Source organism: Colobus angolensis, unplaced genomic scaffold, assembly GCF_000951035.1.
Source record: "Colobus angolensis palliatus isolate OR3802 unplaced genomic scaffold, Cang.pa_1.0 Scaffold114, whole genome shotgun sequence".
NCBI classification, from domain to species: Eukaryota; Metazoa; Chordata; class Mammalia; order Primates; family Cercopithecidae; genus Colobus; species Colobus angolensis.
The window spans coordinates 2988513-3006300 of NW_012112475.1; the positions used below are offsets into that span (position 1 = coordinate 2988513).

General features: G+C 40.8%; 1 protein-coding gene across 1 annotated transcript in view; it reads right to left on the reverse strand.

The window, feature by feature from the left end:
- Nucleotides 1-161: 161 nt before the first annotated feature.
- Nucleotides 162-17788, reverse strand: part of TPX2 (TPX2, microtubule-associated) — a 62251-nt gene continuing 44624 nt past the window's right edge. Inside the window, exons 10-17 of the mRNA XM_011960631.1 lie at nt 17599-17740; nt 16054-16270; nt 8516-8611; nt 7343-7519; nt 6812-6958; nt 4380-4491; nt 3362-3549; nt 162-993 (exon numbers count right to left, since the gene is read on the reverse strand). Coding sequence (XP_011816021.1) covers nt 883-993; nt 3362-3549; nt 4380-4491; nt 6812-6958; nt 7343-7519; nt 8516-8611; nt 16054-16270; nt 17599-17740 — 1190 coding nt within the window. The 3' untranslated portion in view covers nt 162-882. The remainder of the gene's footprint in view (nt 994-3361; nt 3550-4379; nt 4492-6811; nt 6959-7342; nt 7520-8515; nt 8612-16053; nt 16271-17598; nt 17741-17788) is intronic.

A 17788-nucleotide genomic window follows, 5' to 3' on the forward strand; every position in this document is an offset into this window, starting at 1 on the left:
AAAAAAAAAAAAAAAAAACCTACAAAGTACTTTCCTTTAAGGACACAGCCTGTGCTTTTAAAAAAAGTTCCTGGACCCACTTCTCAAACTACCCATTTCCCAAAAAAGATGTGACCTCCAAAGGGGCTCAACAGATTTAAAAACATCAAATAACACAATCAGGGAGGGAAAGACAAAACATTTATTCCAGGCCAGGTCTTAAAATGCACACTGTACTGTTCCCTATTCTTATCAGCACCAATAAGGAGAGAACGTGCCTTAACGGCAGCCCCACCCAGAGCCTGCTGCATGGCTGCTGTGAGGCTCCCCATGAGTCCATGCAGTCTTCTTCCTCACTGGTGCAGTTGGTGAGGTTTTCTACCCTCACAGCAAAGGGATCCTTAACTATAAATTCACTGTATGCAGGGAAGAGGACAGAATCTGATGTATTGATTGTTCCTCATCTAAACCATGACTTAATCCCTATCTTAGGATTTAACTATCTTTATTTTCTGGTTAAAATTAAACAAAAAAAAAAAAGTGGGGGGAGGGGGAGAGTGGTAAGGGACAATAGCAATAGAGATTACACTGTGCTGACACAGAGACTAAATTCTAATCAGAGTGAAGACCCATATAAAGGGCCAGCTGATGGTTTAAAGGAAGTAACTACATGGAGTCTAATCGAGACATACATGAGTTATGTCTCATTAGCCTTAGTAATATAAGAAAACAATTCTCAACAAAACTGGAGTCCACAGTTGTCAAGTATGCTTTCTCAGGCATGAGAAAAGTCTGGAGAAATGGGTTCTCTCCATGCCCAGTAACAAAGCAAGACGGTCTCAGGTTTGACATTAAGAGGAGCAGGTCCCATTGTCAGGCGGTGTCCGCAGCTCACAGCTGAGTTCAGCAGTGGAATCGAGTGGAGAATTTGGGAGATACAGGCACAGTCAGAGGCTGGTCACTTGACTTTATCTCCAGACCCTGGTACTTGCGTATTGGATTTGCCTTATGCACCTGCAAAGTAAGGAAAATAAAGTTAATAAAGTTACCAGTGAGAGGGATGTCAGAAAACTATTCTTATAATTGCTTTTATTTTTTTCTTTTTGAGAAAATGTTGTAGAGTTGTATAGATCCCAGTCACTAGTTTAAGGTGTGGGGAGTGGGGCCTGGGGGGCAGCACAGTATGAAGGAAAAGTGCATGTGCTCTGGAGCCCAGTTTCTATTCAGGTCTCCATAGGGTTCCCCAGCTTTCCTTTAGGCCATGCAGTCTCCTCAAGTCCCTCAGCTTTCACTAAAGAATGTCAAACCTATGTCCTGTGTGATCTACTAGGGTATAATAGGGCTGTACTCAAGTATAGCAGAGAAGTTACAAGCTAAGAATTTCCCAGAGTACAGTCTTAAGTTTACAGACTATAAATATTCACCAAAAGCCTGAATCCTGGGGAAAAAACAAAATAAAACACAACATCCATACCAGGAAGGGTGGCTAAAGAAGGCATGGTCCCATCCATCCTTTAGGGTAGTCTAAAATCAATCCTAAATCAAGCCAGATTAGTATAGAGTTAACCAGTGTTGACTGAATCGTGCTTTAGAATGTTGCCATCCACTATGCTGAGAATTGCTGCAAGAAACAGTTCTATAATGGGGACAAACACAAGAGGCAGGTACCAAGTGCTAAAGAAAAATCAAAGTTGAGGCCAGAAAAAAAAAGCTGATTGTATGAGTGTATATAGAGTGGGGATTATACTATTTTCTCATTCACTCAGCAAATGGTAGTCTAGATTTTGCCAAGAGGCTAGTCTCCTGAATAGTGTGTCCGTGGAACCTTCCTATGGGCATAATCACCTATGCCAATAGCTGTTTCAACTGCTAGCCTAGCATTTTATTTATTTATTTAAAATAGAGATGGGACCTTGCTATGTTGCCCAAGCTTTTCTTGAACTCCTGGGCTCATGCAATCCTCCCACCTTGGCCTCCCAGAGTGTAAGAATTACAGGTGTAAGCTGCCACACCCAGCCGTAGTATAGCACTTTTAGACAAAACTTCAACAACTTACACATTTCTTTTTTTCTTTTTTTTTTTTTTTGAGACAGTCTCATTCTGTCGCCCCCAGGCTGGACTGCAGTGGCACGACTGGCTTACTGCAACCTCCACCTCCCAGGTTCAAGCAATTCTCCTGCCTCAGCCTCCCGAGGAGCTGGGATTACAGGTGCGCGCCACCACGCCCGGCTAATTTTTGTATTTTTAGTAGAGTCCGAGTTTCGCCATGTTGGCCAGGCTGGTCTCCAACTCCTGACCTCAAGTGATCCACCCACCTGGGCCTCCCAAAGTGCTGGGATTACAGGTGTGAGCCACCATTCCTGGCCTTCTTTCTTTTTAATTGACAGATAACACTGTATATTTTTATTGTGTACTGCTGATGTTTTTAAGTAGACATACATTATGGAATGGTTACTATGTGAGATAATGCATTTGTTAATTAGCAAGATGCTAATTAACATTGTAGTGTGAGCACACAACATCCACTTTCTTTACATTTTTCAAGAATACAATATATCATTAATTACAGTCACCTTGTTATATGATAGCTCTCTTGAAATTTATTCCTCCCATCTAACTGTAACTAAGTAACCTTTTACCAACATCTCCCCATGACCCTTTCTTTTTTTTATTTATCATATAAGTTCCATCTAAAACTCTCTGCTTCCTCATTAACACAGTTAACACAACTTGCTGCCCTCCTAACAGAGTCGTCCTTAATGTGGAGTTCAGGCTTCTTTTTGGACAACCAATATCTAAATAATTATGTTAGTGGAGGACTACCTGGAGCGATGAACACTGTAACTCCGAGGAGTTTGGGCCAAGATTAAAACAAAAATACAGTTGCCATTTAATTCCCATGTCCTTCCCTACGTATTCTTGCCTAATAACTCAGTGGTGCTTCTTAACTCCAGAGGAAATTATAAGTTACATAAATAAAATAAACAAATAAATAAAAAACAGTCCTAGGAAAGGCATCACTGTACATGGTTATGCCACATGTTGTCCTCCTTATGAAAACTTCTGGAAGAAATTCTGTCTAAAAATTCACTATCAAAGGGATAAATGTATTTTCTGAACAATTGTCTTACGTCTCATGAACACTGTGAGTTCTGTAACTAACAGGTTGGTTCCTAAAAAGGGCCAAAATTACAGCTCCTACGTTAGCTTCATTCACAACTCAATTTCATCACTACCCTCAATTTGTGCAATTCCCCCTTTCACTCATTGTCTTTGGTACAGCCTTGTGGGCTACCTTAGATCCTGTCTGGAACAAGGTAAGATACAGGTAAAATAAAACAGAGGCATGTCTGTGTTTGTCAGTGCTCACGCTCCCAGTTACCAGTTCTCTCCGTAGTCTGGCCAGCTCCTCCTTTTTCTGCTCTTCCTCCTGTTGTCTGGTCTCCTCCAACTGCTGGGCTTTCTGGGCTTCTACCTCAGCCATTCTCTTCTCCAGCTCCTGCCGCTCCTTGGCTCTCTTCTCAGTAGCCAGCTGAAAAGGTTCCTGAACTAGAGAACCAGAAAGGCCCTCTAAGTACAGAAACAGAAAAAATATTGGTGCACAAGCAGGACTTGCATACACCCCCTGGAATGAGCAAGTGGCACAGACATGTACACTAACAGGAAGACTGTGCTCTAAACAAGCCCCATTGGGAGAAAGGTAGAGCAAACCACATACAAAAAGTTTTAGAATTTTAAGACTTCAAAGGGCCCCTGGAAATCATCTAGTGTAATTGGGAAAAAAGCAAAGAGATAAAGTAACTTGCACAAAACTACATAGTGACTGATTTTGAGGCAGACATAGGAGAAAGATCCCTATATTCTTTTTTTCCCTTTTTGGAAAGATTTTTTTGAAAAAGAGATGGGGTCTTGCTATGTTGCCCATGCTGGTCTCAAATCCCTGGGCTCAAGTGATCCTCCTGCAGTGTTGGGACTACAGGCATGAGCCACCACACCCGGTGGAATCCCAATATTCTAGCACACTGCCCAGTGTTTAAGGAATCAAATGTTTTATATCTAAAATTTGCTTCAGGGTGAATTCCAGAAAGCCATACTGGCTCTCCCTCCCTCATTTACTTGTTTCTCTATGGGTGGGGAAAACCTATCATTGTTGTTGAAATGCCAGCTGCTTCTGCCAAGGTTCATGTTAAATGAATCTGGCCCTAACACATCCTGCAACTCAACATAGCTGCTGGGTTCAATAAAGGCAAAAAACTGGGTCTAGGGGAAGAAAAGCTACCATCTGCTAAAGTCAAATGCTTCTAGTTGACACAGCATTGTACTGACACACTGAATCCCAGCATCCCACTGGGAAGTCACACAATTCTGCCCCAAGCCCATCAGAGTACATATAATACTACCAGCAACTGATTTCTTCTCTTTTTTGGGAACAAAGGGCTCCTGAGAGATGACGGTGTTTGGACGAGCCTTGAAGCAAGCTGCTTCTTTCTGCTGTCTCAGTTCTTCTTCCAGCTATTAGAGAGAAAGTTGGTCAGATGAGCAATGCCTCAACTTTCTATGACCACTACCTCAATAACTTAAGTTCTAATGTCTGAACTGTTTCATCAATAAAAACAGATTTAATATAAACCCTAGTAAAAATCTCTCACACAAATTTTATAATGAACAGATCAGTCTGACAACATTTGAACTCACTGAGAACTAGAAAGTATTTTTGAGATACTTTTAAGATTCCCAAGTTTGCATTTTCGACATTAAAGTTTACTTTTAAATTAAAAAAAAAAAAAGATTCCCAACACAAAGAAATGATAAATGTGAGATTCTTGATATGCTAATGACCCTGATCAGATCACTACACATTATATGTATTGAAACATCACTATGTACCCCAAGAATATGTACAACTATTATTTGTCAATTAAAAAAACAAAAAGTTTTAAAGTTACTTTTAAGACCTATCTTAACATCATGAAAATAAACAACTAGACATTTTCTGCCTTCACACATGATTCATTAGGAACTATACAGTATCACCTATAACGTATTCTTCCCACCTCAAAAAAAAAACTAACCAGAATTGAATCAAGCCTCTAGATCTTACTACTCATTTATAGGAAATACAAGCAACAGAGGAACATGTTAAACAACTGTGTGGGAATGCAATCAGCAAAATCCAGATTGTGGAAAATCTACAGTACAAACAATCCAGTTTATTCAACAAATAAAATGCAAAGAGAGGAGCCTATAGATTGAAAGAAGATTCAGAGATTTAGCAAACAAAGGCACTATGTAGACCTATATATGGATATTGATTTTAACAATTCAACTGTTTAAAAAATAATGAGAAATGTGTAGATATTTGATTACTTTTAATCTTTTTAAATGTGAGAATATTATTGTGGTTATAAGTCCTTATATTTTAAATATATACACTGAAGTGTTTTTGGATGAAAAGGGATGTTACATAGAATTTGTTTCAAAGTAATCTTATATAGGTAGAAGTATCCAGCATAGGGATAAGTGGGTAGAAGTAGGGATGAAATAAGACTTTTCATGTTTTGATCATTATAGAACCAGGTGATGGGTTCATGAAAATTCATTATACTATTCACTCTACTTTTATATTTCTGAAAAGCTTTTTAAAACAATAGTTTGTGTTGTTATTTGCAGAAAATGCCCTACACAAACATTCTATGTCTTGGTCATTGAGAAGGGGAAATTCACTATTTCCAAGGCAACAGTCCTAAGGTTTCCCAGAGAACCACACCAACAGGGGACCAACGTTCAGTCATGTAAGCCATTACATCTCTCGGGCTTCAGGGGAGTAATTCCTACAAACTAACCATAGCCTAGAGCTCCTTTTGGAAAGAGTCCAGGATTAATGATGACATAAAATTCCCAATAAACTTAGAAATTAAGGGAAATTTTTCCAGCCGGGTAGAATTAGATCCCAATTAAATCAGCAAATAATCAATTAATTGTTTTAAATCACCTGTCATTTATAAAGAGCAAATAGCACATCATGCTGAGAAAACAGCATTGTACATTGACAACTATTCTCCCTCACTGTTTCTTACCAGTGCATCAACAGAAAGGAATAAACACAATGAATGAGTCTAATAGATGAAATAGACAAGATCTTAAAGAGACTCCCGACTCCAGAAAAGCCTGTCGGTTCCCACATTCCCCGGGTGATCACTTGGAGCAGGGGTCAGCAAACTCTGGTCTACAGGCCAGATCCAGCTCGCAACCTGTTTTAGGACAGCCCTTGAGCTAAGAATGTTTTTTACATTTTTAAAGAGTTGGCTGGGCACAGTGGCTCACGCTTGTACTCTCAGCACTTTGGGAGGCCAAAGCGGGCAGATCATTTGAGATCAGGAGTTGGAGACCAGCCTGGTCAACATGGCAAAACCCTGTCTCTACTAAAAATACAAAAATTAGCCAGGTGTGGTAGCGCGCGCCTGTAATCCCAGCTACTTGGGAGGCTGAGGTGGCAGAATCACTTGAACCTGGGAGACGGAGGTTGCAGTGAGCTGAGATCGCACCACTGCACTCCAGCCTGGGTGACAGAACGAGACTGTCTCAAAAAACAACAACAAAAATGTGTGCGTACACACACACACATATTACGTGAGAGCCCATATGTAACCTACAAAACCTAAAATATTTCCTATCTGGCCCTTTACAGAAATAATGTACTGACCCCTGATTTACAGTGAGAGCCCCTGAAACAATCTAGTATGTCAACCCAGGTGATTTCAGTGTGGTAGGTCTGCCTGTCCAATCAACCAACCAAGCAATTAACATTTTGGCTGCTCTCTCCAACCCCTACCTGGTGCTTCCAAGTTTGTGCCTTCAGAGCACCTCTTCTGTCAGTCTCCAAGCAGAACGGTTCAATCTGGGTCACATTCTTTACCTTCTTCTCTGGCAGATTAATGGTGTCAAAATGAGGCAAAGGAAGTGCCTTGAACTTGGGCACCTAACAGAAAAGAAAACATGAGATTTAAGATAAAGACTAACTGGAAAGCAATAGCTGCTCCAGAATATCTGGATGAATCTGAAAAATAAGGAAGGACAATCAGTTTTCAAAGCAGCATGGTCTAGGAGAAAAGAATAATGGGTTCAAAAGGAAATCTAGGCTTTCCTCCTAATATTGCCTATAACCAGCAGTGTGATCAGAGGTGAGTCACTTAACCTCCTTGTGCCAGAAGGATTATTTAAATTACTTGTCCCATTTATATTTTACAGGGTTCTTAGAAAGATCAAAAGTCAGTGATTTTATAGTTAAAAGTAGTATAGAAAAAACTATCTTTGAGGGATCAAAGAACAGTATTATATTACTTGCAGAAATGGAAACACCTACCTCCCCTTTCTGCAGTTCTTTTATTTTCTTCTCCTTCTGTAACTGACGCTCTTTGTCTCGAGAATCAAAGGAGAAAGGGCATATTTCCACAGTTCTTGCCTCTGGGATTTGGGGCTTAAAAGGCACCCCATAATGTGGCACAGGTTGAGCTTTTATCAAGACTGCTTCATCCTCTTCCTAAGGAAAAAATTGCAGTTTAGAAATAAGACTCCTCACTCTGTCTAACTTCCCCGGAATGTGGAGTCAAAAGACATTATATTAACATGTGGCATTAATTAAAACAAATCACTCAGCCTCTTAGGTGTCTTAGCTTCCTTTTCTATCCAAGAAGGATGATGACTTAGGCAAGTCATCTACCACCAAGTGCTAACACAATTACTCTTAAAAGATGTAGTTTTCCACAGGAATGTTGAAAAACTAAATAAGATCTAACATTATGGATAAAATGAACGTCAGAAGATCGGCATATACCTTAGTCTCTTTGACCCAGCCTCTAGACTTCATTAAAACATGTGACTGGGACTTAATGGTTGCCAAACCCAGAATAGGACCACGTTGTTTGGGTTCAAGCTGGTAACACAAGATTACTGCGTATTTTAGTTTCAAATGAACCTATAAAAAGGCTTATGCTTGCAATCTGCTATAAAATTACCCTAACTCCGGATATTTATAGATAAAATGGAGCTGTAACAAGAAACTGGCCTGATCAATGACAGTTTATATATTACAATTCCATAAACCATCACCATGGTCACATTTGCAACTCCTGGGTTAATGGAGATAGGACGAGGTGGATATAATTGCTTAGTATGAATTTTCAAAGTCCCTCACTGAATAGTGACAATCTAAGGCAAAATAAAGTGCAACTTTTGATCCATGTTACAAAGAGCAGCTGATTTTCAGTGCTACAGCAGACAAGCCTCCAATGCTTAACTGCTCCTTACTGTTTCCATAAATTGTAACTAGTTATCACTAAGAGCAGAAAATTCATACCCTTACCAATTACTTTGTTCTTGGAGGAACAAAAAAAATGAACAAATGTTCAAATCCATTCTTAAAGACAAGTCCAGAAAAAATGGATGCCTTTGAACTCCATTAAGATTAATAAATGATAAGGCTTAGGCTGACTGACTATATAGAAAGAAAAAGAACCCCCTGCTCCCAGGGAATCACCTCATCTTCTTTGGGGGGCATTCGAATTCTGTTCTTCAACGCAAAGGCTGGTGACTTGGGGACGGTGATTGGAAGTACCCTCTTTTCAGGAACACCCTGAAAGCAGTAAGCAACTCAATTAGATATCACAAAATGATCTCCACTAAGCTGTAAGAGAAGATTAAATCCTTTTTTCCCCCTTTGGGTAGAGACAGGGTCTCACTATGTTGCCCAGGCTGGTCTCAAACTTCTGGGCTCAAGCAGTCTTCCTGCCTTGGCCTCGCAAACCACTGGGATTATAGGTGTGAGCCACTGCACCTGGCCTAGAATGATATTTTTGAGTTTTTAAAATGTAATTAATCTAAGCACAGAAAATAAAAGAACACGAAACTGGAAAGAACACCAAATTGTCAACTCTCATATCTCTTTGAGGGTGAATTAAGAGAGAAATTTAATTTTCTACATCTCATAATCCTTTTATTTGTTTGTTTGTTTGTTTGTTTGTTTGTTTTGAGACAGAGTCTCACCCTGTTGCCCAGGCTGGAGTGCAATGGGGCAATCTCGGCGCACTGTAACTTCTGCCTCCTGGGCTCAAGCGATCCTCCCATCTCAGCCTCCTGAGTAGCTGGGACTACAGGTGCTCACCCCTATGCCCAGCTAATTATATTTTGTAGAGATGGGTCTCAAATTCCTGGCCTCAATCAATCTCCCGCCTTGGCCTCCCAAAGTGTGAGGATTACAGATGTGAACCACTGTACTCAGCCTTATATCTCATAATTCCAACACATTCAACTACTCTGAAGATTTTTCCTTAATGATTTTAAAACACTGCTAACACTTCAAATCGTTGTGGAATAAATGACATGTATCCTATTGCGTGCATAATTTAAAACTAATACATTTTAGAGAGTTGTTCCATAGCATTTTTTAATTTGCTCAGAATTGATATTCTATCACAAATCTGGCAATTAATCCTAACTGCAAAATGGTATCTCTTGGCTGCTGTTTTGAATGAAGTGTATGGCCAGATCGATGAAGAAAAAAACAAAACCTCAGTAATTTCTTACACTCATGTTCACATCCTGCCCTCATCAGCTCTCTATTCTGCTCTTCCCTAAAGTTTCGCTGCCAGACCCACATCAACTATTGCCTGTGCCATTCTGCTAGTCTCCTAATAGTCTTTCAGTTCTGCCACTCATTCCTCCAATTCATTGTCTCCACATAGTCCAAATTATTACTCTAAAACATATTTGATCACATCACTTCCTGACTTAAAATTCTTCGGGCCAGGCGCGTTGGCTCACGTCTGTAATCCCAGCACTTTGGGAGGCCGAGGCGGGTGGATCACGAGGTCAGGAGATCAAGGCCATCCTGGCTAACACAGTGAAACCCCGTCTCTACTAAAAATACAAAAACATTAGCCAGGTGTGGTGGAGGGTGCCTGTAGTCCCAGCTACTCGGGAGGCTGAGGCAGGAGAATGGCGTTGACCCAGGAGGCAGAGCTTGCAGTGAGCCAAGATCGTGCCACTGCACTCCAGCCTGGGGGACAGAGTGAGACTCTGTCTCAAAACAAACAAACAAACAAACATTAATTCTTTAATGGCTCCTATTGCCTACCTACAACAGCATAACAAATTCCTTGCCATGAAACACAAGGTACTTGCTTGAATCTCACTCATAAATATCCCCTTCATGGCCTCCTTAGTAGTAGTAGCATTAATCTGGTACCCTCCTGACTCTCCTGCCTTACCTCTCACCCCTCCTTACACAACACGTTCCAACCACAAAGAACTACTGGTCTCTCCCCAAACCGTTCCTATCTCATTACCTTTGCTTGTGCTTTCTCTGTCTGAAATGCACCAGCTGCTTGAAAGCACTCAACTCATCTTTTCAAGCCTCCACTTTTATAAAGCCTTTCCTCTTTTATAAAGTCTTTCAATAGATCTCTCCACTCCCAGGACCTACAGAACTGACCCCTTTATCCCACTGTATATGGTTTCATCACAGTCCATACAAAACTTAATTGCACTTATTTATTTAGATGTTCATTTCCCCCTGCTAGCCTGAGTGCTTCGAGGATGGAGACTATTTTACTCCATCAGTCCCAAGTACTTAACATAGACCTTGGCAAGTATAAAGCATTCAGTAAATGTTTGTTGAATGAATGCAGTAAGAATGAATGAACACATGAGTAATAGAATTTATACCTTGGACTCTAGGAGGATACCTTGGGAGCCTTCTCCTTAATCCCAACAATGCTGCAACTGTTCGAAACATGTTTGGAATGTCTTTCTTGGAGTGGCTTTCAAAGGCACTTTCTGGACCATGCAAGATAGTTGCTCAATCTTTACTATTCATTTAACAAATAGTTTCCACCTCTATTATCTTGGACTACTCAGAAGTTTTAGTTCCAAATAACCTTAGACTAGATTCTAAAAGCAAAATAAAGTTTCAAATACAAGTGAAGATTTGTCACCCTGGGAGGGATCCAAAAGGCTCATCTCAGGATTCAAGATGCATGGCTTTTCCAAAATGCTCTGTGCAGTATCACAATCATCAGAAGGGATTTACAGTCTTTCAAGGTGACCACTAGGAATGCTCATTCTGCTGTGAAATTTCTTATATGTTTTCTAAAGAATCATTAGCATAGTGATTCTTTAGAAAATCACTAGAATCATTCGCATAGTGAAATCCAGTATAGTAGCTCTTGTATTCAGAGTGACAAAACTCCAAGAAATGGGTTGTCAAATGATGTTTACCATAAAACAGCAACAACAAAAAATCTGCTCTTCTATAGACATGTGGACACTAGCATCTTGCTTGAACGCACCAGGGGCAAGTGGAAGAGAGACAAACAGTGAGCAAGGAGCCACAGGTCTGTCTGTTCCAGCCCAGCTCTACTTCCAATCTGTATAACCTTGAATACATCAGATATACTTCTAGGCCTCAGGATTTTTTAATAAAATAATTGAAATAAGTAATTGAGGATTCATTTAGTTCTAAAATAATTCCCTCCCTCTGCATTCACCCAACAGAAATGTCTGCATTTTAAAGAGAAGCAATGGAAACCTCTAAAAAGTAGGCCATGAAGGAGATACTTAAGAGTGAGCTCAATCTCTTAATTAGCTGGGGGAAAGGAAAAGATGAGTTATGAAAATTGTCTTTGCAGCAACTATCCACTCACACCCCATCCCCCCTCACATCAAAGTTAACTAGGGGTTCAATTAGAAATAATGAAAAGAAAACTGGGTTTCCAGAAACAGAGGTTTCTTTCCTTTTTTTTTTTATTGCTATTTTAAGTTTTTTAAATTATAAGCTCCTTGAGGACTGAAATATTGTCATTTGCATTGTTTTGTCTTCCCATATCACCTACTAGAAGACCCAGTAGTATCTGTTCAATGAACATATGTTGGTTAATATTACCATATTTACTCATTTACACATCTATCTGCTCTACCAGACTATGAAAGCTTTGAGGACAAGGGCAGTGTTTTGTATCATCTTTGAATTACTAGTGTCTAACACAAATTAGAAACACAGGCTGGTGCATGTCAGCTTGTACTATTACTCACTCAGTTATCCGATATCAGAGTGCTTGTGGTCACTATGCTAGGGACTGGGGATACAGAGTGAATAATATAGATATACACGGTCCCTGTTCTCAGGGAGCTCACATTCTAATGGAGGAAAGAGACAATGAAGAAACAACAAATTGGATACTTTCAAATTTTCATAAGTGCTCTAAAGAAACCCAGCAGAATATGGAGCTAATGGTTATTAGAGGGATGCTCCCTCAATGAAGGGGAAGGTATCTCTAAAGAGGTGATATGTGGTTAGAATGGGGCAATGTTGGTGGACAGATGACGCATTCAGGAAAAGCAGCCAGGACTGGGGATGGGTACATTGAGGTGAATATTTCTCCCTAAGACAGGATATGCCCCCCAGGCACCCTGGGACAGGATCTCAGGCCTGTCTCAGGGCAGTTAGGAAACTACTCTGAACCAATGTTATTTTGGGAAGTATATATATTTAAAAAAAGACTGCTGGCCTCCCCAAGTCATCCCTAAAGTATCTCTGCTAAAATTACTCACTGGCCTCACTGACACCACATCCACCTCCATGGTGCCCCAGCTGCCCAATAGTCAGTACTAAGTTCACATTTCACACCCTCGTGCTCAAGGCTTTGTCACTCCACCTCTGCCCCAGGAGCCGTTTTCTCATTTCTGCCTCACTTGGGCCCACTGCTTCCCAAGCCCATCTTTCATCAACCCTATTTATTGTCCCCTTGCCACTTATCAACCACAAGTGGAAGTGCACAGGAAACACTGTAAGGACACACGAAACAGCTTCAGCACTGGGGGGACATGGATGGGGAACAACAGCATCAGACAGACAAGCTGCATCAGGCTCTGGAAAGTGGGCTCTTAAATTCTGCTGTAAAAGTTCAAGACTAGAAGTTCAAAGACTCTCTTTTTTTTTTTTTTTTTGGAGACAGAATCTCACTCTATTGCCCAGGCTGGAGCGCAGTGGTGCAATCTCAGCTCGCTGCAACCTCCACCTCCTGGGTTCATGCAATTCTCCTGCCTCAGCCTCCCGAGTAGCTAGGAGTACAGGCGCCCACCACCACGCCCCGGTTAATTTTTTTGTATTTTTAATAGAGATGGGGTTTCACCGTGTTAGACAGGCTAGTCTCCAACTCCTGACCTCAGGTGATCAGCCCACCTTGGCCTCCCAAAGCGTTGGGATTACAGGTGTGAGCCACCACGTCTGGTCGACTTACTCTCTTTTAAATGTTTTTTTTAAATGTTTCCATGGGCAAGCTACATTCCCCTGTGAAAGGAAAATAAATCTTGGGACCCCAAATCAAAAGTGGTGGTGTGCCTGTAGTTCCAGTTACTCGGGAGGCTGAGGCATGAGAATTGCTTGAACCTGGGAAGCAGAGGTTGCAGTGAGCCGAGATTACATCACTACACTTCTTCACTCTAGCCGGGGCAACACAGTGACATTGTCTCAAAAAAAAACAAAAAACAGTAGTTCAGGTGTGACTGATGCTATGAGAAAGGATCTTAGGTGAGGTGTAGACTTTATTTTTAAATAAGCAGGTTTCCTAAGAACCTTCTATTTTAAAAGGTAACCTCTATTTTTATATAACAGCATGGGCTCTGGAATCATATCACCTAAGGTTCATATGCTAGCTCTGCTGCTCACTAGTTTGTGATCTTGAGCAAGTTATTTAACCTCTATGTTTCCTAACTGTAAAATGGATTGATAGAGTACCTACAGTGCTTACCTCATAGGGTTGTTGTGAGAATTAAGTGCATTATTATATAAATGTAAAGAGCTTAGAATAAAGACCTGGCATATAATAAGCGTTATATAAGTATTAGCTATTATTGCTGTGTTATTTGTGGCAAAAGGTACTGGTTTTCCATTTACATATTTATTTAAAAGTTCCCTTTAAATTTACGTTAGGTCACAAAGTGAGTTGATTTTTAAAATAATAATATTGGTGTGTAACGTACAAGGATATAGGACAAATTGAGAGAGTGGTACATAAATAAAAACAAAGGAAAGGGGAAAAGCTAGGAGCTTGGAGAAAAATATGTTATTAAAAGCAAGGTGCCGGCCAGGAACAGTGGCTCATGCCTGTAATCCCAGCACTTTGGGAAGCCAAGGCAGGTGGATCACCTGAGGTCAGGAGTTAGAGATCAGCCTGGCTAACACGGTGAAACCCCATCTCTACTATAAATACAAAAATTAGCCGGGCGTGGTGGCGTGCACCTGTAATCCCAACTACTTGGGAGGCTAAGGCAGGAGAATCGCTTAAACCCAGGAGGCAGAGGTTGCCGTGAGCCAAGATCACACCATTGCACTCCAGCCTCGACAACAAGAGCTAAACTCCATCTCAAAAAAACAAAACAAAAAACCAAAAGTAAGGTGCCAAAAAAGTGTTATAAAAACCCTGAAGAAATAATTTCTCTTATCTGGGCCTCCATTTTCTTGTATGTAAAATTAAATGCTGAGACCTTCTGGCTCTAGAACTCTGAGGTTTGCATATAACCTACTTTTCCCTTGTTGTATTCACAACACTGTTTCCTCAATGGGTAAAGACAAAGAAGGCACAGCCCTTGGAGATTAATTACTTGGGCGGGGGAAGATTTCTTAAAAGTTTATTGTAACTTGGAGATTAATTACTTGGGTGGGGGAAGATTTCTTAAAAGTTTATTGTAACAGAGTTTGGCATATAGTACATGTACTTCATGGCAGGGAAAAAAAAGCATTGTGAACAGAAGAGCGATCTCATGCAAAAAGCTCTCAATCAAAAGTAGGTATCAGGGAGGAGAACCATTTCTAAGCCTAATCATGACTTTTGTAAAGCCTGGAAAATATAACTTCAAGTTGCTTCTGATTTAGTGCTAAGAAAATACAATAAACAAAACTAGGTACTCAGTCAAAGGTAATACACTGGTGCAGTTTCCCCTAAAAGCATGGTGACTCTAAAACAAGCAAAAAGAAAGAAGATAGGAAAACAGGGTGCTTCCAGAGTTATCCCGGACCTGCATCAATCCAAGCAATCCAAACCAGTGGCGGTGGGTGAGGTCCCCATCTGCACATGAAATGTAACTAAAAGCCGCTTTTGCATTTACACAGGTGCCTAACTCCATTGCTTATTCTGTGACTGTAGCCTTGCTTCCTGATTGCACATTTTCTCTAAAATTGTGGTTGTGAGTGTATTATCAAACTACAACCCACTTCTCTGAAACAGTTTCCAGTGGCTCTTGATAAACTTTTCTCCAGCTTAACTGACCCACTAACAGCTCCCAGTAGAAGCTTCATGTTTCCCACCATCAGGCTTTTTATCATGTAATTCCTACTGCCTGGAATGTTCTGCCAATCCAGTCCATTTGCATTTCTGCAAGTCGAAATTCTATCTACAATGGAGAGGCAATATAAGGAAGTATTAGGATCACAGACTCTGTAGCTAGAGTGTCTGAACTCTTACTCGCTCCACCACGTACTAGCTGAGTGCTCTAGGAATATTACATAACTTCTGTGTGCCTCGGTTACCTCCTCTGAAACAGGTGATAAAGTAACCCACTGAAAGGGGTTGTTGTCAAAACTAACGGGCTAATATATGAAAAGGGCTTACAGCAGTCCTGGCATATAGTAAAACTGTCAGCTATTATGATAACAATAGCAACCCAATGACAGTAACTATTACTACATATTGTCAAGGCTCAGGTCAAATGGTGCCTCTCTACAAAGCACACCCTGAACTTTCTATCTGGAAGAAACCATTTTCTCCTCTGAATTCCTATTTTAACTGTCATCTCTCTCAGAACACTTCTGTCCATTTTCTATTATTCACACATATATTATCTCCCATACCAGACTTTGAGTTAACTAAGAGCAAAACCCACCTCTGATAAGTCTCTTTATCACCTGCAGTTCCTAATATGATGCCCTGCTTATAATATCAACCCAAACTTTTGTGTGAATGGGTGGATATTTGGTCATGAGCAGGACACTTCTGCCAACATGCATAGCCTCGACCTTACCACAACATCTTCCAAAATCTTAGTAGGGCAAGGTCTGGAATGAAATTCAAAGTGTTCATCCTCTGATTTCTTCTTTGATTCTCGCTCCTGGATTCTTTTCTCAATTTCCAAATCAAAGCCAATAGGCTCAGTGGGTGGTTTCACAGGTGGTTTCTTGGGCAAGATGGGCCCACCTTCAAGTATTCTGGGATCAAGTTCACGTGCTTTGAATTTGTATCTGTAAGGTAAAAATTTAAATAACCACAAAAAAAAATTTAATAAAATAAAAACTTCACAAAGTGAGCCAACCACAAAGAAAAGTAATCATTAAAATTATGCTCCCATTGACTGGACAACAGAATAAAATAAATAAAAATGAAAAACAATTGGCCGGGCACAGTGGCTCATGCCTGTAATCCCAGCACTTTGGGAAGCCAAGGCAGATGGATAACTTGAGATCAGGAGTTTAAGACCAGCCTGGCCAACATAGTGAAACCCCATCTCTACCAAAAATACAAAAATTAGCCGGCCATGGTGGCGCACACCTGTAATCCCAGCTACTAGGGAGGCTGAGGCAGGAGAATCTCTTGCACTCAGGAGGCAGAGGTTGCAGTGAGCTAAGAAGCACCACTGCACTCCAGCCTAGGCAACAAGAGCAAAACTTAATCTCAAAATAAATAAATAAATAAAAAATAATAAAAGAATAAAAGAAAAAATGATTACCCATCACACACAGTAAAATTTCAACTCTCCACAATACTATCTTTACCTCTAGAAGAAAGAATAAATGAGACAGTCCTAACATCCCTACCACTTAAGAATTGAGGCTTCACTTCACAGAAGCTCCCCTCCTCAAAAGAAGCACAAAAAGGAAGGGAAGAAGGATATAGGAAATAAACTCCAATGCTATGAACCACACTAAGTTTCCATTTCCCTCCACTAGTAATAGCTGTAACAATGCCTTGGGGAGTCACAAAAGGGTGGGATCTACCTAACCTAACCTTAGAGGGCACTCCTTAATTGAAATCCTAAGTAAATTCTTCTACTCCGACCTCTGGATTCGATTTTGTGGGGGGGTGTGTGTGTCAGTCTCGCTTTGTCACCCAGGCTAGAGTATAGTGGCGTGATCTTGGCTTACTGAAGCACTGACCTCCTGGGTTCAGGCTGCCCTGTAGTAGGTGGGACTACAGACGTGTGCCACCATGCCCAGCTAATTTTTTTTGTATTTTTTGTAGAGACGTGGTTTCACCATGTTGCCCCAGGCTGATCTCAAACTCCTGGATTCAAGTGATCCTCCTGCCTTGGCCTCCCAAAGTACTGGGATTACAGGTGTGAGCCACCATACCCAGCCTGGATTCAATTTTTACCATTTTATACTCCAGGATATCTCCATATTCCCACTACAGTCCTTAAATCGTAAAGGCAGGGATGTAGCCTGCAGAGCGTACTGCTCAAATGCCATAAATTTTCACAGAAAGAAAAATAGCAACTGTCATCCTTACAGAACTGAAAATAAAGTAGGCAGATTCTTGGAACTCTTCCTCATATACTGCCAGTGGGACTTACTGTTGCAGTTTCTCGAACTCCTCAGCCTCCAACTCTGCTGCACTTTTGCAGGTCACAGGCCGTGCACGGTGTTTGGTTTGCAGTACAGGAGTCTGTGGGTCTCTGCAAATCTTGGTCACAGAAGATTTGGAAGGTAACAGGTCTGTAAACAGAGATGATAGACATTCATCTAGCTTCGCAAGACTCAGTT